General features: G+C 39.9%; 1 protein-coding gene across 4 annotated transcripts in view; it reads right to left on the bottom strand.

Moving 5' to 3' along the window:
- Positions 1–17,399, bottom strand: part of Smarcad1 (SNF2 related chromatin remodeling ATPase with DExD box 1) — a 62,445-nt gene that overhangs the window by 36,962 nt on the left and 8,084 nt on the right. For all 4 annotated transcript variants that reach the window (XM_034511759.2, XM_076939871.1, XM_034511758.2 and 1 more), the window contains exons 3-6: positions 16,585–16,762; positions 11,516–11,681; positions 9,809–9,875; positions 125–216 (exon numbers count right to left, since the gene is read on the bottom strand). In XM_034511759.2, coding sequence (XP_034367650.1) covers positions 125–216; positions 9,809–9,875; positions 11,516–11,681; positions 16,585–16,762 — 503 coding nt within the window. The remainder of the gene's footprint in view (positions 1–124; positions 217–9,808; positions 9,876–11,515; positions 11,682–16,584; positions 16,763–17,399) is intronic.

The raw sequence follows: 17,399 nt of genomic DNA, 5'->3' as shown, positions 1-17,399 counted from the left end.
TGCCCTCTAAAAGAGAAGTCAGTGCTCTTAACTTCTGAAACCCACAGTGAACATACTAGTTAGGGTTAGGGTAAGCACACTCAGCATAGGCTAATCCTGATGCAGCAATTCCAATGTTACTTACACGATCTCCTCGTGACTTTTTTAAACACTGGTCATCATTAAGTTCACCCTCCTCAGAAGAAGATGATAATTTTCTTTTCCTGGGTCCACCACCTTTTAAAAAAGAGAAGCACACTCAGATTTTCCAGAGAAATAACAAGGATCAATTCAAACTAAAAGTAAAGGTGTACCGCATGGATATAGCTGCCCAGACAGGGCTATTATACGACAGCTATGTGCACAGATTAAAGGAAAGTAAGGACTCTCTCCAGTCTTTCCAAAGGGAAATCAATCTTACACTGCATTTAACAAATATTACATTACTGGTGTTAAATATTCGTTCTTCTGTCTGACAAGTAATTCTAAAAAATAATACTGAGACTATGGGATCTCACCAATGACTGTTCAAAAGAACTCATCAAGTGTAAGCTATCAGGACAGCGTTACTGATACCAGTGAGTAAGCATCTACTGCATATTAAGCTTTATGCAAGGCCTTATATAAACTTCTTTTTCAGTTACTTTCCATAACAAACCTACAAAGGGGTAAATTTTTTCACAAATTAGAAGGAGTGAAGATACAGAGTGAACTGTACTTGACTGTTTTAACCTACAATAAAGGACACTTACTCAGAGCAACTACACACATGGCAGCTTGAGCGTTCTTTAACACTTCACAATGCGATGGTTCCAAGATAAAAAACTGAATCTTGATTTTCTATAGACTAACATGATAGTATGTCTCCTGATTTTCTACAGACTAACAATCATGTCAGTGAAGAATGAAAAATTATAAAAATCATTTTTATAGAATATACACATATATAGATGCCTTTTAAGTTCTTTTAGGGACATGGAAAATTTTCTCTGAAACAAGCCAGGCCAGTCAAGCCAGGCCAGTTCCAGGAACTGGCTGTAAGGAGTGAAAGTCATTCAGGTGGTAAAAACACAATGACAGAGCTGTGGCTTTACAGCTGGAGCTAGTGAGAATAAATAGTTGATAAATGACAAGGTAGGGCAGTGACTTGGTGAAACCACATTTTTGAGAAAATGATTGTACTGGGTAATTTCCACGGCCATTAACCTTTTAGGGTGGGTTTCTTTGGAATGTATCACTATTCTTATGTTATGTATCCTTGGCAACTCCTCACCCCCTCCCCACTCCCCTGGTTTGTGGTTTTGCTCTTTAAAAGACCCCGGTACCCATCACTCAGGGCCAAACCTTGCTTGCTCTTGTGAGCGAGCTTGCGGTTCGACCGCCGGCCTATTTCCCTAATAAACCTCTGCCGTTTGTATCCAGGTACGGTGTCTTGCGAGAGTTCTTGGGTGGCCGAGATATCCCGAGACTTGAGTAAGGGTCTCCCTAATTTGGGGGTCTTCATCAGTAGGAATACTTAATGTATTCTCCTGGTTTATCTCGCTGTACATCTCTACTCTATACACAACAAATGTTCAGTATACAAATTGGGGGAGGGGTTGGGGGATCAAGACAGAGTTTTTCTGTGTAACAGTCCTATCAGTCGTATCCTGTAACTCTCTTCATAGACCAGGCTGGCCTTGAACTCACAGAGACCTGCCTGTCCTCTGCCTCCTGAGTGCTACGATTAAAGGCATATACCACCATGTCCAGCACAGAACCTACTTTTAAAAGAAAAAATTAATATATAATTGGTAGATTTGTGTAAACATTGATGGTTAACATTTTACTCATAAAAAGTTTTCAAGCGAGATAGTTTGTTATGTAACATGAACATTTAATTTTTACCTAAAAAGAAGATATAACTGGAATGTTCTCTGACAATTTCAATAAATTATTAATTTTTTTTTGCCAAGTAAAATGTAGAATTATATACATAATCTTTTAAACTCACTATGTGGGGACTTGAGAGATGGTTCAGTGGTTAAGACCTCTGAAACCCACGTTGATCACATAATGGTTTATAGAATCTATTACTCCAATTCTAGGGCATCCAATGCCCCCTCTGACCCATGGGCACCAGGTGCACAAAGACATACATGCAAGAAGTGTGTGTGTGTGTGTGTGTGTGTGTGTGTGTGACAAAAAAAACCCATACAATACATAACTGAAAAATTTTCAGTTTAAAAGCAACTTCCTTGTTTATTATCCAAGGGTGATATCATCCAGACTGTAATTTTTGCTAAAACCAATGTTCAAAGTCATGATTGGTATACCTATCTAAGGTTACTTAGAGGTATTTGAAAACCATTTTGTTACAAAAAGGATCTCAAAATAATGTTCTGTCTTAATGACAGTTGGTGTACTGAAAATCAGCTTACCATCCTACACGATACCTCAAAGTTCATTTTACTAAAAACAAAGATGTTTGATGCCATTGCCTTGTTCATCCCAAGACTTAGAAGAGAATAGATACTCAATGAACAAGAAAGCCTGGCTGGAGCAAGAGGGAGGAATGGAGGGAGGAAAAAAAATTCTAATACTCTCTTTAAAAAAAAAAAAAGAACAAGAAGGTTCCAATTTCTTGTTTCCTTATAATTTTCCACTTAGCATTTAAATGATAATATGAGAACCAGGCAAAGATAAAAGGAAGAAACCCAGCTGGTTAGGGTTCAATGTGACTATAAACCTCACCAAGGCAGGGGTCGGTGTCAGGGTTTGTTATAAATCTTCAGTACCTAAAATAGCAGGCGTGACCTACTACTTGAAAAGCAATACTAATAGAAATAATACTTGTTAAATTAAGACATTAAGTGAGAAGTTATTTAAGACTAGAAAGAAAAGATTAGTGTTTATAACTCAGCGGTTATTCCACAACCTGTTTTAAATGGAAAGGTTAAAGAACAGTACAAAAGCAAAAAAGAAAAGGTCATCATGCCACTCTTGTATTAATGGAGCCTATTCATTTCAGAAACTTCGAAAACGATGAAAAAGACAGTCAGACTGCTCCTGTAGCATTTCTCTATCCAGATGGTGCTAAGAGCTACAACACGCACTCATCATCACAGTGAAGCAGCATCAGCTTCATCAACTCTTCACACTGATGAGTTTGTTTGTTTGTTGAGACAGGGTTTCTCTGAGTAGCCCTGGCTATCCTGAAACTCACCCTGTAGACCAGGCTGGCCTCGAACTCAGAAATCCGCCTGCCTCCCAAGTGCTGGGATTAAAGGCGGGCGTGTACCACCACTGCCCAGCAAAAAAAAAAACAAAAACAAAAACGAAACAAAAAAACAAAAAAAAAACCCCTCAGTATTCTATGCACATGGCACCCACACAATAGTGTTCCCTTCTTAAAACTCAAGGAAATAGTATGCAGATATCTAATAAGAAGGACATGGTATCATACTTAGAAAACATTCCAGTCAATTCAGTAAGAAGTTAGGAAAGGAGGTAGACAACCTCTTAAAAGTTATGCCAAGGATTTCCACTGTCCAACGACCACCGGTCAACACTCCACCCACCTTCATCAAGCCTGCTGCACCAGAAACATCCTAGTTAGATCCCCCATCCATTCTGCTGCCTGACAAGTCTCTGGGACATACCCAGCTGCCTTGAACTGCATGCTGTCCTCCCTCCCCCATGCTGTCCAGCCACAGCTTCTCTAGCCTGCTGCACTAGGAACATCCAGATTAGTTCAGCACCCTACTCCATTCCTTCCCCTGCCCACCGAGTCCTCCAGGGCACAGCCAGCTGCCCTGAGACACATACTGCCCACTTAGTTCCACTGTCCAGCCCAAGGTTATGCACTGGTGGCCTGTTGCAACAGGAACATCCTGAAACAACCAAATGGCTAAAGAATACCTTAAGAACACAATCGACAAGAGCCAGGGCAATATGGCACCTTCAGAGCACAGCTACCCTACTACAGCAAGCCCTGGATATCCTAACCCAACAGAGCCAAGAAAATGACCTTAAATCCGATCTTATAAAGATGACAGATGCCTTTAAAGAGGAAATGATTAAATCCCTTAAAGAAATACAGGAAAATACAATCAAATAGTTATATACCTTTAAAGAATAAACTAATAAAGAATAAACTAATAAGGAATAAAACTAATAAGTATAAGAAAATACAATTAAACAGGAAAAGAAAATGAATAAAACTGTTCAAGATCTGAAAATGGAAATAGAAGGAATAATAAAAACACAAACTGAGGAAATCCTGGAGATAGAAACACCTAAAGAAGAGAACAAGAACAAAAGACGCAAGCATCACCAACAGAATACAAGAGATGGAAGACAGAATCTCAGGTGTAGAAGATACAATTAAAACAATTGATAACATGAGTCAAAGAAGATGTTGAATCTAAAACAATTCCTGACAAAAAACATTCAGGAAATCTGATATACTATGAAAAAACCTAAACTAAGGATAACAGAAATAGAAGAAGGGCCGGGCAGTGGTGGTGCACGCCTTTAATCCCAGCACTTGGGAGGCAGAGGCAGGCGGATTTCTGAGTTCGAGGCCAGCCTGCTCTACAGAGTGAGTTCCAGGACACCAGGGACCAGGGATACACAGAGAAACCCTGTCTTGAAAAACCAAAAAAAAAAAAAAAAGAAGAAATAGAAGAAGGTAAAGAGTCCCAGCTCCAAGGACCAGAAAATATCTTCAACCAAATAACAAAAGAAAAGTTCCCCAACCTAAAGAAAGATGTCTATAAGTATACAAAAAGTTTACAGAACACTAGATTGAGCCAGAAAATTCTCCCACCACATGATAACCAAAACACTAAATCTATAAAACAAAAAGAGAATATTAAAAGCTAAAAGGAAAAACAGCCAAGTCACATACAAAGGCAGACACATCAGATTTACACCCGGCTCTGCAACAGACACTTAAAGCTAGAAGGACCTGGACAGATGTGTGAACCCTCTAAGAAACCACAGATGCCAACCAAGACTACTATGCTCAACAAAACTCTCAATCACCTTAGACAGAGAAAACAAGATATTCTAAGACAAACCCAAAGTTAAATAATGTCTATCCACAAATCCAGCACTACAGTAAATATTGGAAGGAAAATTCCAACCCATGGAGGTTGACTAACCCAAGAAAACACAGAAAATAATTTCACTTCTGCACCAGCAAAAGCAAAATAGCACACACACACACACACATCAAAATAACAGGAATTAAAAATTGCTGGGCAGTGGTGGCGCATGCCTTTAATCCCAGCACTTGGGAGGCGGAGGCGGAGGCGGAGGCGGAGGCGGAGGCGGAGGCGGAGGCGGAGGCGGAGGCGGAGGCGGAGGCGGAGGCGGAGGCGGAGGCGGAGGCGGAGGCGGAGGCGGAGGCGGAGGCGGAGGCGGAGGCGGAGGCGGAGGCGGAGGCGGAGGCGGAGGCCGAGGACAGCCTGGTCTACAGAGTGAGTTCCAGGACAGCCAGGGCTACACAGAGAAACCCTGTCTCGAGAAAAAAAAAAAAAAAAAATGTTGGTCATTAATATCACTCAGCATCAATAGACTCAATTCCCCAATAAAAAGATACAGGATAAAAACTATACAATGGAAAAAAGAAAGCATCTTCAACAAATGGTGCTGGTCTAAGTGGATGTCACATAGAAAGATTCGTATTTATCACCCTGCACAAAACTCAAGTCCAAGTGGATGAAGAACCTCAATATAAAGCCAGACACACTAAATCTCATACAAGAGAAAGTGAAAAATACCCTTGAATCCATTGGTACAAGAGACAATTTCCTGAACAGAACACCAATGGCTCAGGCTCTGAGATTAACAACTGATAATGGGACCTCTAGAAACAGAAAAGCAAAGGACACTATCAATAAGTAAGGTAAAGGACACTATCAATAGGACAAAACAGCAGCCTACAGATTGGGAAAGGATCTTCACCAACCCTACATCTGACAGAGGGCTGATATCCAAAATTTACAAAGAACTGAAAGTTAGATATCAAAAACCCAAATAACCCAATTAAAAAATGGGGTGCAGATCTAAACAGAGAATTCTTAACAAAGGAGTACTGAGTGGGCAAGAAGCACTTAAAGAAATATTCAAAGTCCTTAGTCATCAGGGAAATGCAAAATCAAAACAACTCTTGTGTTTCCATCTTACACCCATCAAAATGGCTAAGATCAAAAACTCAAGAGACAGCAAATGCTGACAAGGATGTGGAGCAAGGGGAACACTCCTCCATTGCTGGTGGGAGTGCAAATTTGTACAACCACTTTGGAAATCAATTTGGCAGTTCTCACAAAAAAACTGGGAATAGTTTTACCTCAAGACCCAGCAATACCACTCCTGGGTATATACCCAAAAGGTATTCAAATATTCCACAAGACACTTGTTCAACTATGTTCATAGCAGCTCTATTTATAATAGCCAGAAAAAGTGGAAACAAACTAGCTGTCCTTCAACCAAAAATAAATAAAATTTAAAAAATAAAGAAAATGTAGTACTTCTACACAATGAAGTACTATTATTCAGCTATTAAAAACAAAGACATCATGAATTTTGCAAGCAAATGAGTGGAACTTGAGAATATCATCGTGAATGAGGTAACCCAGTACCAAAAGGACACACATGGTATATACTCACTGATAAGTGGATATAAGCTATAAAGTACAGGATACTCACACTACACTCCACAGCCCAAAGAAGCTAAATAACAACGAAGGCACAAGCAAGGATGCCTGAATCTCACTTGGAAGGGGAATAAAATAGTCATAAGAGGCAGATCAAGGGGGGAACTGAGTGGAAGACGACCAGGTGTGGGAAGGAACAGGAAAGATAACTACATGGCATCCCTATCTTATTTCTACTTATGAAAGTAAGTAGAAATCTGCGACTGATGGGGTAAACGGGGGAGGAGGGGATCTCTAGGATGAGACAGAGGTCTGGGATATGGGAGGCGCCCAAGAATCAATAGGGGTGAACTTAGCTGTGACTCACAACATTGGGGATATGGACCTGAAGAGGTCACCTCCTGTAGCTAGGCAGGAAGCCCAGTGGAACAATAAGAGACACCAACCTACTCACAAAACTTTCATTCAAACCAAAATGTATCCTGTCTACAAGTAAATGCAGGTACGGGGGTTGGTGCAGAGACTGGGGGAATAGCCAACCAATAACAGACCCAACTTGAGACCCATCCCACTGGCAAGTACCAATCCCTAACACTATTGATGATACTCTTATGCTTGCAGACAGAAGCAAGTTGTCCTCTAAGAGGCTCCACCCAGCAGCTGACTTAGACAGATACAGGTGTCCACAGGCAAACGGTAGGCGGGGCTTGGGAACTCTTATGGAAGAATAGGAGGGAGGACTGCAGGCCCCAAAGGAGATAGGAACACCAAAGGAAGACCAACAAGAGTCAACCAACTAACCTGGACCACCAACCAAAGAACACACACAGGCCAGACCTAGGCCTCCTCACATATGCAGCAGACATGCAGCTTGTTCTTCATCTGGGTCCAACAACTGTAATGGTGGCTATCCCAAAAACCTATCCCTAAACCATTTGCTGCCTGTACATGGGATGTGTTGTTCTAGCTGGGCTCCCCTGTCTGGCCTCAGTGGGAGAGGAAGTGCTAAGCCTTGCAGACCAGGGTGGAGGGATAACTAGGGGGACCCACCCGCTCAAAGGAGGAGAAGAAGAAAGGATGAGAGAAGGATTGTGGGAGGGGGTAACCAGGAGTAAGGCAGTAAGTAAGTAAAAATTAAAATTAAGCCTGGCAGTGGTGGTGCACGCCTTTAATTCCAGCACTTGGGAGGCAGAGGCAGGTGGATTTCTGAGTTCGAGGCCAGCCTGGTCTACAGAGTGAGTTCCAGGACAGCCAGGGCTATACAGAGAAACCCTGTATCAAAAAACAAAACAAAACAACAAAAAATTAAATAAATAAAAAAAAAGACACAGGCTAAGCTAACAGAATAGATTTGAGAACTGATCCATCATTCCCCCGACATATAAGAAACACACCTTAGCAATAAAGATAGACATAAAGGGCTGGAAAAAAGTTCACCAAGCAAAAGGACTCAAGAAGCAAGTTGGAATACCCATTCTAATGTCTAATAAAATAGACTTGCAAACAAAGGTTGTCAAAAGACATGGAGAGTGACACTTCACACTCAAAAGAAAAATCCACCAAGGTGATGTCTCAATTTTGAAGATCTACACCCCAAATGCAGGGGCTGTCTTTGACTCTGTTGCCTGCTTTCCTTCCCGTAACTAGACTGCCTGGTTGAGCCTCAGATGGAGAGAATGCGCCTAGGCCCCACTGGGACTTGATGTCCCAGGACAGGTTGGTACCCAAGGGGGTTCCCCAGGCAAAAGGTACGGGGGCAGAGATTTGTAAGGGTGGGACACTAGGAGGACAGAATAGTAGGTGATCAGTGTAAAGTGAATGAAAAAATAAATTAATGTAAGAAAAAGCAATATATCAAGAAAGGAGGCAGCCGGGTAGTGGTGCCGCATTCAGATTTCTGAGTTCGAGGCCAACCTGGCCTGCAGAGTGAGTTCCAGGACAGCCAGGGCTAGCTACACAAAGAAACCCTGTCTTGAAAAACCAAAAAAAAAAAAAAAAAAAAAAAAAAAGGAGGTAAAAAAAAAAAAATAAAGAAATAAGGTTAATTCATTTGAAAAAATAAAGATAGTGATTAGTGATAACAGGTCTGTAGGAACACACTATTTTCTTTTTCTTTTTGTATGTATTTTAGGTTTAAAAAATTAGTCAAAAGAAAAATCAACTCAGGGAATGTATATTCATTGCTGAAATCACAAACTTACACAACTTTTAGTAAAAGTAACGTAGAAGAGCATATAGCAATTTAAAATGTGCATACTTTTTGATTATGCAACTTAGTATGAAATTTAACCTAGAGGAATATCCTAAGACTTATGTAAGATATTCATTAGTACACTAAGACATAAGGCCAACAGGAAACATAAGCTAGTCATAAGCGGATTCACAAAGCAGTACCATAGAGTCTCCTTAAACTAGTTATCCAGGTGGAGTAAGAATCTATCTGTGATAAAGTAAATCATGTACGCTAATGGTTTTACAAACATTTTGTACTCTAAAATGTGCTATGTGGGATGGGAAGATAGATCTATCATTTTAGCTGTCTGGAAGCTGAGGCAGAAGATTTGACAGTTTAAGGCCAACCTAGGCTAAGCCATGTCTTGATACACAATCACTCAAAACAATGAAGTTTAAAAGCGGTTAATACAGTATAGGTTTACTTATAACAATTTATATGCTTTTGGAGTATTACAGGTACCTTTTACAGATATATTTTGACATAGACAAAAAATAAAAAGGAAAATAAAAAGTGACAAACAATTGAAGATGTTTTCTACTCTAAGTTCCTTCAAATCCATTTGGTTTTCCATCAGAAACTTCCAACAGCTTCTGTTCTTAGACAATCAAAGACTGCGCAGTGCCAGCCAGGACTTTCCACAGACCTTAAAATGTTACTACTGACTCAGGCTTATGGACTTATAAACAAAACAACCATGCAATTAAAAAGGAGAGTTGAGAAAGGATGACTTCCAAAAGTCTGAATTATGGGATCTGATCTGCAGAGGGAAAAAAAAGCAGTCATCGAACAGCTGGGTGATCTCAGTGATGTTACCTAACCTTCCGAAGCTGGTTTCTTTGCTCAGAAACTAAGCTGCTGACATTTCACAAAGTTGGGAGTAATGGCAGTCGAACATTAATAGATGGTACCTGTGGTAAGCACACAGAGCTGCAGGCTAAAAAGAGCATACCTGCATCACCAAACATCAGCAGGGCAGCGGCAATGGCTCCATCCATAGTGCTTGTTGATTCAATCAACTAACAAAGAAAAGTGACAGAAGTATGAACACCTGAAGAAATATTTCACAAAGATCTCATTTTCTAACATAGTAACATATGTAATATGTAACATATCTAACAAACATAGGAAGCATCATCTGGTGAGGAAATGTGTGATCAATGTTTAAGCCTTATGGTAAATTGTATTTATTATGGTAAATTGTATTTATTATGGTAAATTGTTACTGAAAATTCAAAATGTTAGGTGTCTTTAAACAAAACAAAACAAAACAAGAGCCCAAATCTACTCTTTTTTCCTTCTACCAAGACAGGGTTTCCCTGTTTAACACCGTTGGCTATCTGGAACTCACTCTGTAGATCAGGCTCGCTCAAACTCAGAGATCTACCTACCTCTGCCTCCCACGTGCTAGGATTAAAGGAGTGCACCACCACCTTATTTATTTATATTTCCTTAGTTTAACCAATGAAGGGTACAGAATCACATGAACTCTGTACCCAACAACCTTTGTCTAGTAAAGTCACTTTGGAATTTAGCATGAACGGTGCCACTGCTTCCACGGCCTGAGTTCTGTGTCCCCAGATTACTCTGGTTTTGTTCAGTTTTCCTCCAGGGGTGGCCATGCTGTTTTATACACACAGGCACATCTCTTACCTGAGTAGAATTCAATTTCAGTTCCAGCATAACCACCTTCAGTTTTGAGAAGACCCATGTGTCTGTTCTTTGATTCTCGGGAACTCACTTATAGCCAAAAATGGCCATGCAGAACTGCCATTCAGACCTATTTGCCTTGTAGAGGTCCTGTTCCCAGCAGGCCTCCACAGGCACCAAGATATCTTTTTTAAAACGAACATGTATTATAACTACAACACTGAATTTAAGAGATTTTTTTCTCATTACAACTGCAAATAACTGTAATAAAAGCTATAACCTGAGTAAAATAAATAAATAAATAGATCAGTGAGCACGAAATTTGCTACACAGCCTTCATGACCTGAGTTGGCTCCTTAGATCCCAAGCTAAAAGGGGAAAACTGACTCAAACAACTTGTGCTCTGACCTGCACAGAGTGCGGTGGTGGTGGTGGTGGTGGTGGTGGTGGTGGTGGTGGCGGTGGTGGCGGTGGTGGCGGTGGTGGTGGTGGTGGTGGTGGCGGTGGTGGTGGTGGCGGTGGTGGTGGTGGTGGTGGCGGCGGCGGTGATGGTGGTGGTAGTGTGTGCATCTAACTATACACAGCTAGAATAATCAGTCAGTGGCTGAGAGCAGCTGTTGCTTCTGCAGGACTCTGGTCTAATTCCCAGCATTCACATGCAAGAACCCAGTTTATTAAGGGGATTTGCCACCCTCTTCTAGACTCAACCAGCACCAGGCATGCAAGCAATGCACATACATACATGCAAGCAAAATATACATCCATATAAACTGGGGAAAAAAAGTCTTTAAAAAGTAAGTAAAAGCCGGGGCGGTGGTGGCGCACGCCTTTAATCCCAGCACTTGGGAGGCAGAGGCAGGAGGATTTCTGAGTTTGAGGCCAGCCTGGTCTACAGAGTGAGTTCTAGGACAGTCCGGGCTACAGAGAAACCCTGTCTCCAAAAACAAAAACAAACAAACAAAAAAAATTAAGTAAGTAAAAGAAAGTACAATTTTTAAGCAGGCACAACCTTTAGGAGATCGCTGTCACTTCTTTGTGGAAACAGTTCCTTCAGTGTCTGAAGCTTTGCATCTTTAAGATCTTCCAATTCCGAAAGGTCTTCCAGCTCTGAAATGTCATTTCTTCGTGTACCAGAAGGAAGATCATGAGACTCTTCATCTTCAGATGGCTCTGAACTACAAATAGTATCACATGGGAAAACACAACTTTAATGTATCCCACTAATGCTTTCTATGATGATAGACAACATTTATAGGGATATTAAATGTAAATAAATGCAATCAATTGTTAAAGGAAACAAACTTTTATCAACTTAACATTGTTAGGTATTCAAATATATATTATAATTGGAAAAGTTCTCAGATTATTTCAACCATGAAGAACTGTTCACGAACCGTCTGTCTCTCATTGATGTATCTGCACAGTTACCAGCTTGTTATCTCCTTCCTAAACTTTTGTCAGTGTTCAGCATGCTAGGTGATGCTGAGGCAGCATACAACCCACACTGATAACAAAGATACAAAATACTTCTCTGAGTGCTAGGTTATCAGGATCTCAGAGATAAAAATTATCAGACAGGTCCTACTGCCTACCAAGGAAAATAATATCTCAGCAAACAAAGGATTTATTACACAAAAGGGTTTATACTATAAGAACCCATTTCAGTCTTCTTCCACTCTGCTATGCTTGACATTTAGAACAAACTTAACTCACTTATCCCCCAAGCAAATCTCATTCTCAACATTTAGTTTTCTAAGACTCATATATACACATGCACACGCACATGCACACGCACGCACACGCACGCACGCACACGCACGCACGCACACGCACGCGCGCACACACACACACACACACACACACACACACACACATACATGCGCTAAGACTAGAACACTCTCTGTGTCTCTCATCTTTACTTTTTATTTTTCTTTGTCTTTTGAGACAGGGTAAGATGGTATTATCAACTTAACCAATGTCTAGAATCAGCTGAAAGGTGGGCTTCTGGGGAGTTATCTGTAAAAAATTATCTCAGTCATGTTAAGTGATGTGGAAAGAGCCACATTAAGTATGGGCAGGATCACATCCTGTGCAGGAATCCTGGACCGTGTAAGATGAGAAAGCAAGCTGCTAAGCACAAGGAAGCACAAATTCTATCACAGCAACAAGAAAAGAAACTGAGACACAAGGTCTAGTCTAGCCTAGGTGGCCTTGAACTTGCTGTGTAACTAAGAATGGCCTTGAATTCCTTATTCTCATGCCTCCACCTCCCAAATCCTTGGATTAGAGATAGGCTTTTACCACATCCTCATCCTGTCTCTTCCTCTTTCTTTCTTCTTGAGGCTGAGAACCTATGCCATTCTGTTTGAAAAACAACATAACATTACCTCACACAAGAGCAAAGAATACAAGTCAACAAATTTTAAAATACCACTCACTCCCTTCCCTACTCAAGTGAATCAGAGTTATAGTTCTGGAGGCCTGAAGTTGAGAAACATCCAAGTTAAAACTTTTTTATGCCAGAAGGGAATGAGACATAAAATATGTAATTCCCTTACCAGATACCGAAGCCTACTTAAAGGGAATCATTATCTAACTAGACAGAACAATTTGCTCATCAAAATGTGTAAAATTATAAGCCAATGAATAAATAAGCATCTATATTCTATACTGACATTTTTTATACTCTATATGAAAATAAATGAGTAAATCAGGAGAAAAGGGTAAAATTTCTATATAGTGTAAGTTATAAAATGAGTCAAGGGGCTGGTGAGATGGCTCAGTGGTTAAGAACACTGACTACTCTTCCCAAGTCATGAGTTCAAATCCCAGCAACCACACTGTGGCTCACAATACCCTCTTATAGGATGACTAAAGACAGCTAAGGTGTATTTACATATAATAAATAAATAAAAACCTTTGGGCCAGAGCGAGCAGGAGAAGGCAAACGGGGGGGGGGGGGGGACACACACACAAAAAAACAAATAAAATGACAGTCAAAATACCCCACTTCCAACAGAGGCAAGGATTACAGGATAAAAATGGACATGGCTGCTACACAATCTTGAAGAATTTCCTCCAGAGTGCCTAATCATTACAAAGGAAGAAAAAAAAGATAGTTCATCACGGAAACCCAGCTGAGACCAGGAAAAACAAACCAAATGACCAATAAGCCAAGACAGACAGGTGGGTCCCGTGTGCTTCCTAGAACATGACATGATGGATGAGGACGCACGGTCATGTCTGTGGATCCCTTCCACTAAACTTACATGTAATCATAAAAAAAAAAGCAGAAAAATTCAAATTAAAAGATAGCCTAAGAAAAGCTGACCTGACCTGGCACCTTTAAAGATAGTTACAGTGATACACATGCTGAGATACAATTCATAGCAAATGAAATTAAAGAGACATGACAAAGACAAATATGATGATAAAGCAGAACTGCTAGGTATTTAAGGCTCTTGTCGCAAAATACTAACAATAAGTCAATCCACTCTATGATTCTGGATAAAAATTATTATAAAGTCCCATTCAATTCATGGTCCAAGAGCTAACTGCTATTACTCCAACCCCCAACTGCTTGCAAGTCCACTCAACATAAGCCACTTAACACTTAATGAGAAAACAACTAAACGGTTATACAGGAAAGTGCTTAATTCAGTTGATTTTTTCCTACTCCAATATTTCCTTGCTTAAGAAATTAGAATCTTAACTTAAACTTCGATACAGTCCTTACTCACAAATCATAACTTTTGAGTGGCAATACCATACTGTGTTTATTATTAATTGTTTATTAAAGGATAAAGGAAGTGTGACATCATCAGTACTCTTCTTACAGGGAAGTTAGATATATTATTTTTTGCAACTTTCCCACAAATGTAAAGCTTTTCCAAAATAAAAAGTGGAATGGGGTGTGGGGGGCAGGAAAACCAATGCACCCACTTTCCTCAGGACTAAACATTAAGGTGCTTCACTATTTTCTATTTCAAAACAAGGTATGTTACCATGACTTTGTTCAGTTTAAGTCAAGTCTGTATCAAACTGTCATCAGGAAACCTCTGACATATTGTTCCTTCTTGAAACACTTTCTTTGCTTGGATTCTAGAGAATCACATAACCTTTTTTAATTAAGATTTATTTTTATGTGTAATTGAGTGTTCGCCTACATATACTAACATGCACTGCATGTGTACCTGGTTCAAGAACAGAAGGCACCTCAGATCCCCTGGAACTGAAGTTGGAACTGCCATGTAGGTGCTGGAAAGAGAACCTGGGGTCCTCTCTTAACTGCTGAGTCATGTCTCCAACCCTGAGATCACATAACTGGTTGCCTGTTACCTCAATTCTACAGACACCATCTCACCTTTTTAACAACCAGAGGCCCTCTGGCCTAAGCATTTAGAACTAGGGGCCCTGCTTTCTTCAGTTATACCTGTAGCCTCTAGTGATCTCATATGGTCATGTTGCTTTAAAAGTCAAATTACTCAGAAGTTAGGAGGTCATGAGTTCAAGGAAACCTGAGCTACACAGATAAAACACTTGCCAAACATGGGAAAGATCCTGAGTTTGATCCCCAACACTAAATAAAGGTGGACAGAAGCAATAGGTAAGTAGACAGACAGAGCAATACTCTGTGGAACCTTGAATCTGAATACACCAACTAGATATTTCTCCTCAGATCTTGACTGTCACAAGTTAACTACTTCACATCTCTACTCAGATGTCCAAGTTTCCTTGACACTACACATAAGACTGAATTGCTGACTTTCATTCTAAAGTTATTTCTCCATCACAACAAAGTCTTTTTCTTGGTAAAAGGTAATTTCATCCCGCTACTTGCTGTCAAAAGTGATGGGGTGACTCTTTTCTCTCTCAACCCATATAAAAATAATGAACAAATCCTGTTCGACTTTCAAACAATGTCTAGAATTTAACCACTTTTCACTTGTACAAGTATTGGCTGCATTTGAACCTCCAGTATTTTTTACTGAAGGGTAACAATAGCAACTATGGCTCTACTATTATTCCTCTCAGAACTAACCAAGACCTTTTAAACATCTAAGATTATTTTACCCCTGCTCAATATTCTCCACGGACTTCCCATTTCAATCAGAATGAAAAGCAGCCATAATTGGTGGTACATCGCTCTAATCCTAGAATTCAGAAGGCCGAAGCAGAAAGATCTCTGCAAGTTAGAAACCAGCCTCTACTACACAGACCAACCTAGAAACAGTATGACATCCTGTCTCAAAACAAAACACAAAAGCAAGAAAAAGCAAAGAACTGTGGCTCTAACATAATGAAGAGCCACCTCTACCCAATACCTTACACTGAGATCTTCCCTGGTGACCTGCATCCCTCGTTTCCTTACAATCAGTAGGAAATAGCACCTTGGGGCCATTCAACATGCAATTCCCTCAGGTCTTGTCTCAGCATCATCTCCTCAATGAAGCCTTTTTCTTTTTTTGAAATATTAAGGTCCAGAACCCTTATTTCCCTTATTTTTCTTTGATATGTGTTTTATAGTTTATCTTTCCAGCTAATGTAGAGATTCTTGAGGGCAAGAACATCGGGCTGAAGTTGCTCTTTTTCTAAGGAAAACTTGGTACCCAGCTCACAGAATACATCCCAAAAATGCTAAATGATAAAATTCCTGGACTTTCTGGGCACTAGTGGCACACACCTTTAATCCCAGCGCTTGGGAGGCAAAGACAGGCAAAGTGCTTTGAGTTCCGGGCCAGCCTGGTCTACATACCTAGTTCTAGGACAACCAGAGCTACACAGTAAAATCCAGTGGGGGTGGGGTATCAAAAAACCAAAAAGTTCCTGGACTCAATAATCATAAAGCAATTAAAGATGATTAGCAGTACTGGTTAAAATCATTTCCTTATCTTTAGAGAAGGTTAATATCAAATTTTTCTCACTAAACTTTTATAAATAATCATTTTGTAGAAAACAGAAGACAGGAAAAACAGAAAGATGAAGACAAATAATGGCAAAATAATCACACAAATATTTCAAATTAGTTATTTATGAAAATTAACATGCACCAGCATGACTGACTGTGAAATGGCTTACACAATAATCACTGTGTCTTTGCTGAATTTTTTCTCTTGAACGGTACTGGAACAATTTGGGGAAACATCTTCACTATCAGACGATAAATCGATATATTCCTGTACTGTTCTTTGATTTTGGAAACATGATAAACTTGGTTTTCTTTCACTGTCTGGAGGTTCTGGAACACTAGAATCTTCTGTAAAACAAAAATTGAGATATTCTGAGCAAGATCAAAGTAAATTTTTATTAACGTCATTCATGTGCTATTATTAAAAAAAAAAAAATCACCAATTCCTTGCATTGTTTTTGTCTTAAAACCAAAATTTCTTTCCATTGACACAGAACAGGAGAGGAAAAATTATGGTAACATGAAAAGGAAATGAACCCCTCACCCCAAAGTCCGGCTGAAGCTTCTCCCCAGCTGAGAATAAAGAATTACAATAGACTCAACATTTGCTTAAAGCTTTCTCCCTTCCCAATTGTAAACCTGAAGTTTTCTAGAAATCTCACCAGAAATTTACAGTAAGTTCTAATTCCCTAGTACAAATTAGTGGCTTAGTTTTATCTTATCTGACTGCAATTCCACTGACAAAGACATCTATCTCAGTTATCAAAAGAGGAATAGAGAGAAGGAAAGGGAATGTGCCTCTGAACTCACAGAACAAGAAAATTCCCAAAGCATCCAACATCCCAGTTACCCCTACTCCACTTTCATGTTCTAGGGTCTGAATTCGTTTCTACCCAAGCAAACTCTTAGCTGTCATGCTTAACAGTGTCTTTTAATAAATATCAATCTGCTGCACCCAGGCTTATCCAGACAGGAATTATAATCT

The sequence above is a fragment of the Arvicanthis niloticus genome, chromosome 9 (genome assembly GCF_011762505.2).
Source record: "Arvicanthis niloticus isolate mArvNil1 chromosome 9, mArvNil1.pat.X, whole genome shotgun sequence".
Lineage (NCBI taxonomy): Eukaryota > Metazoa > Chordata > Mammalia > Rodentia > Muridae > Arvicanthis > Arvicanthis niloticus.
This window is presented reverse-complemented; position numbering and strand designations above follow the sequence as displayed.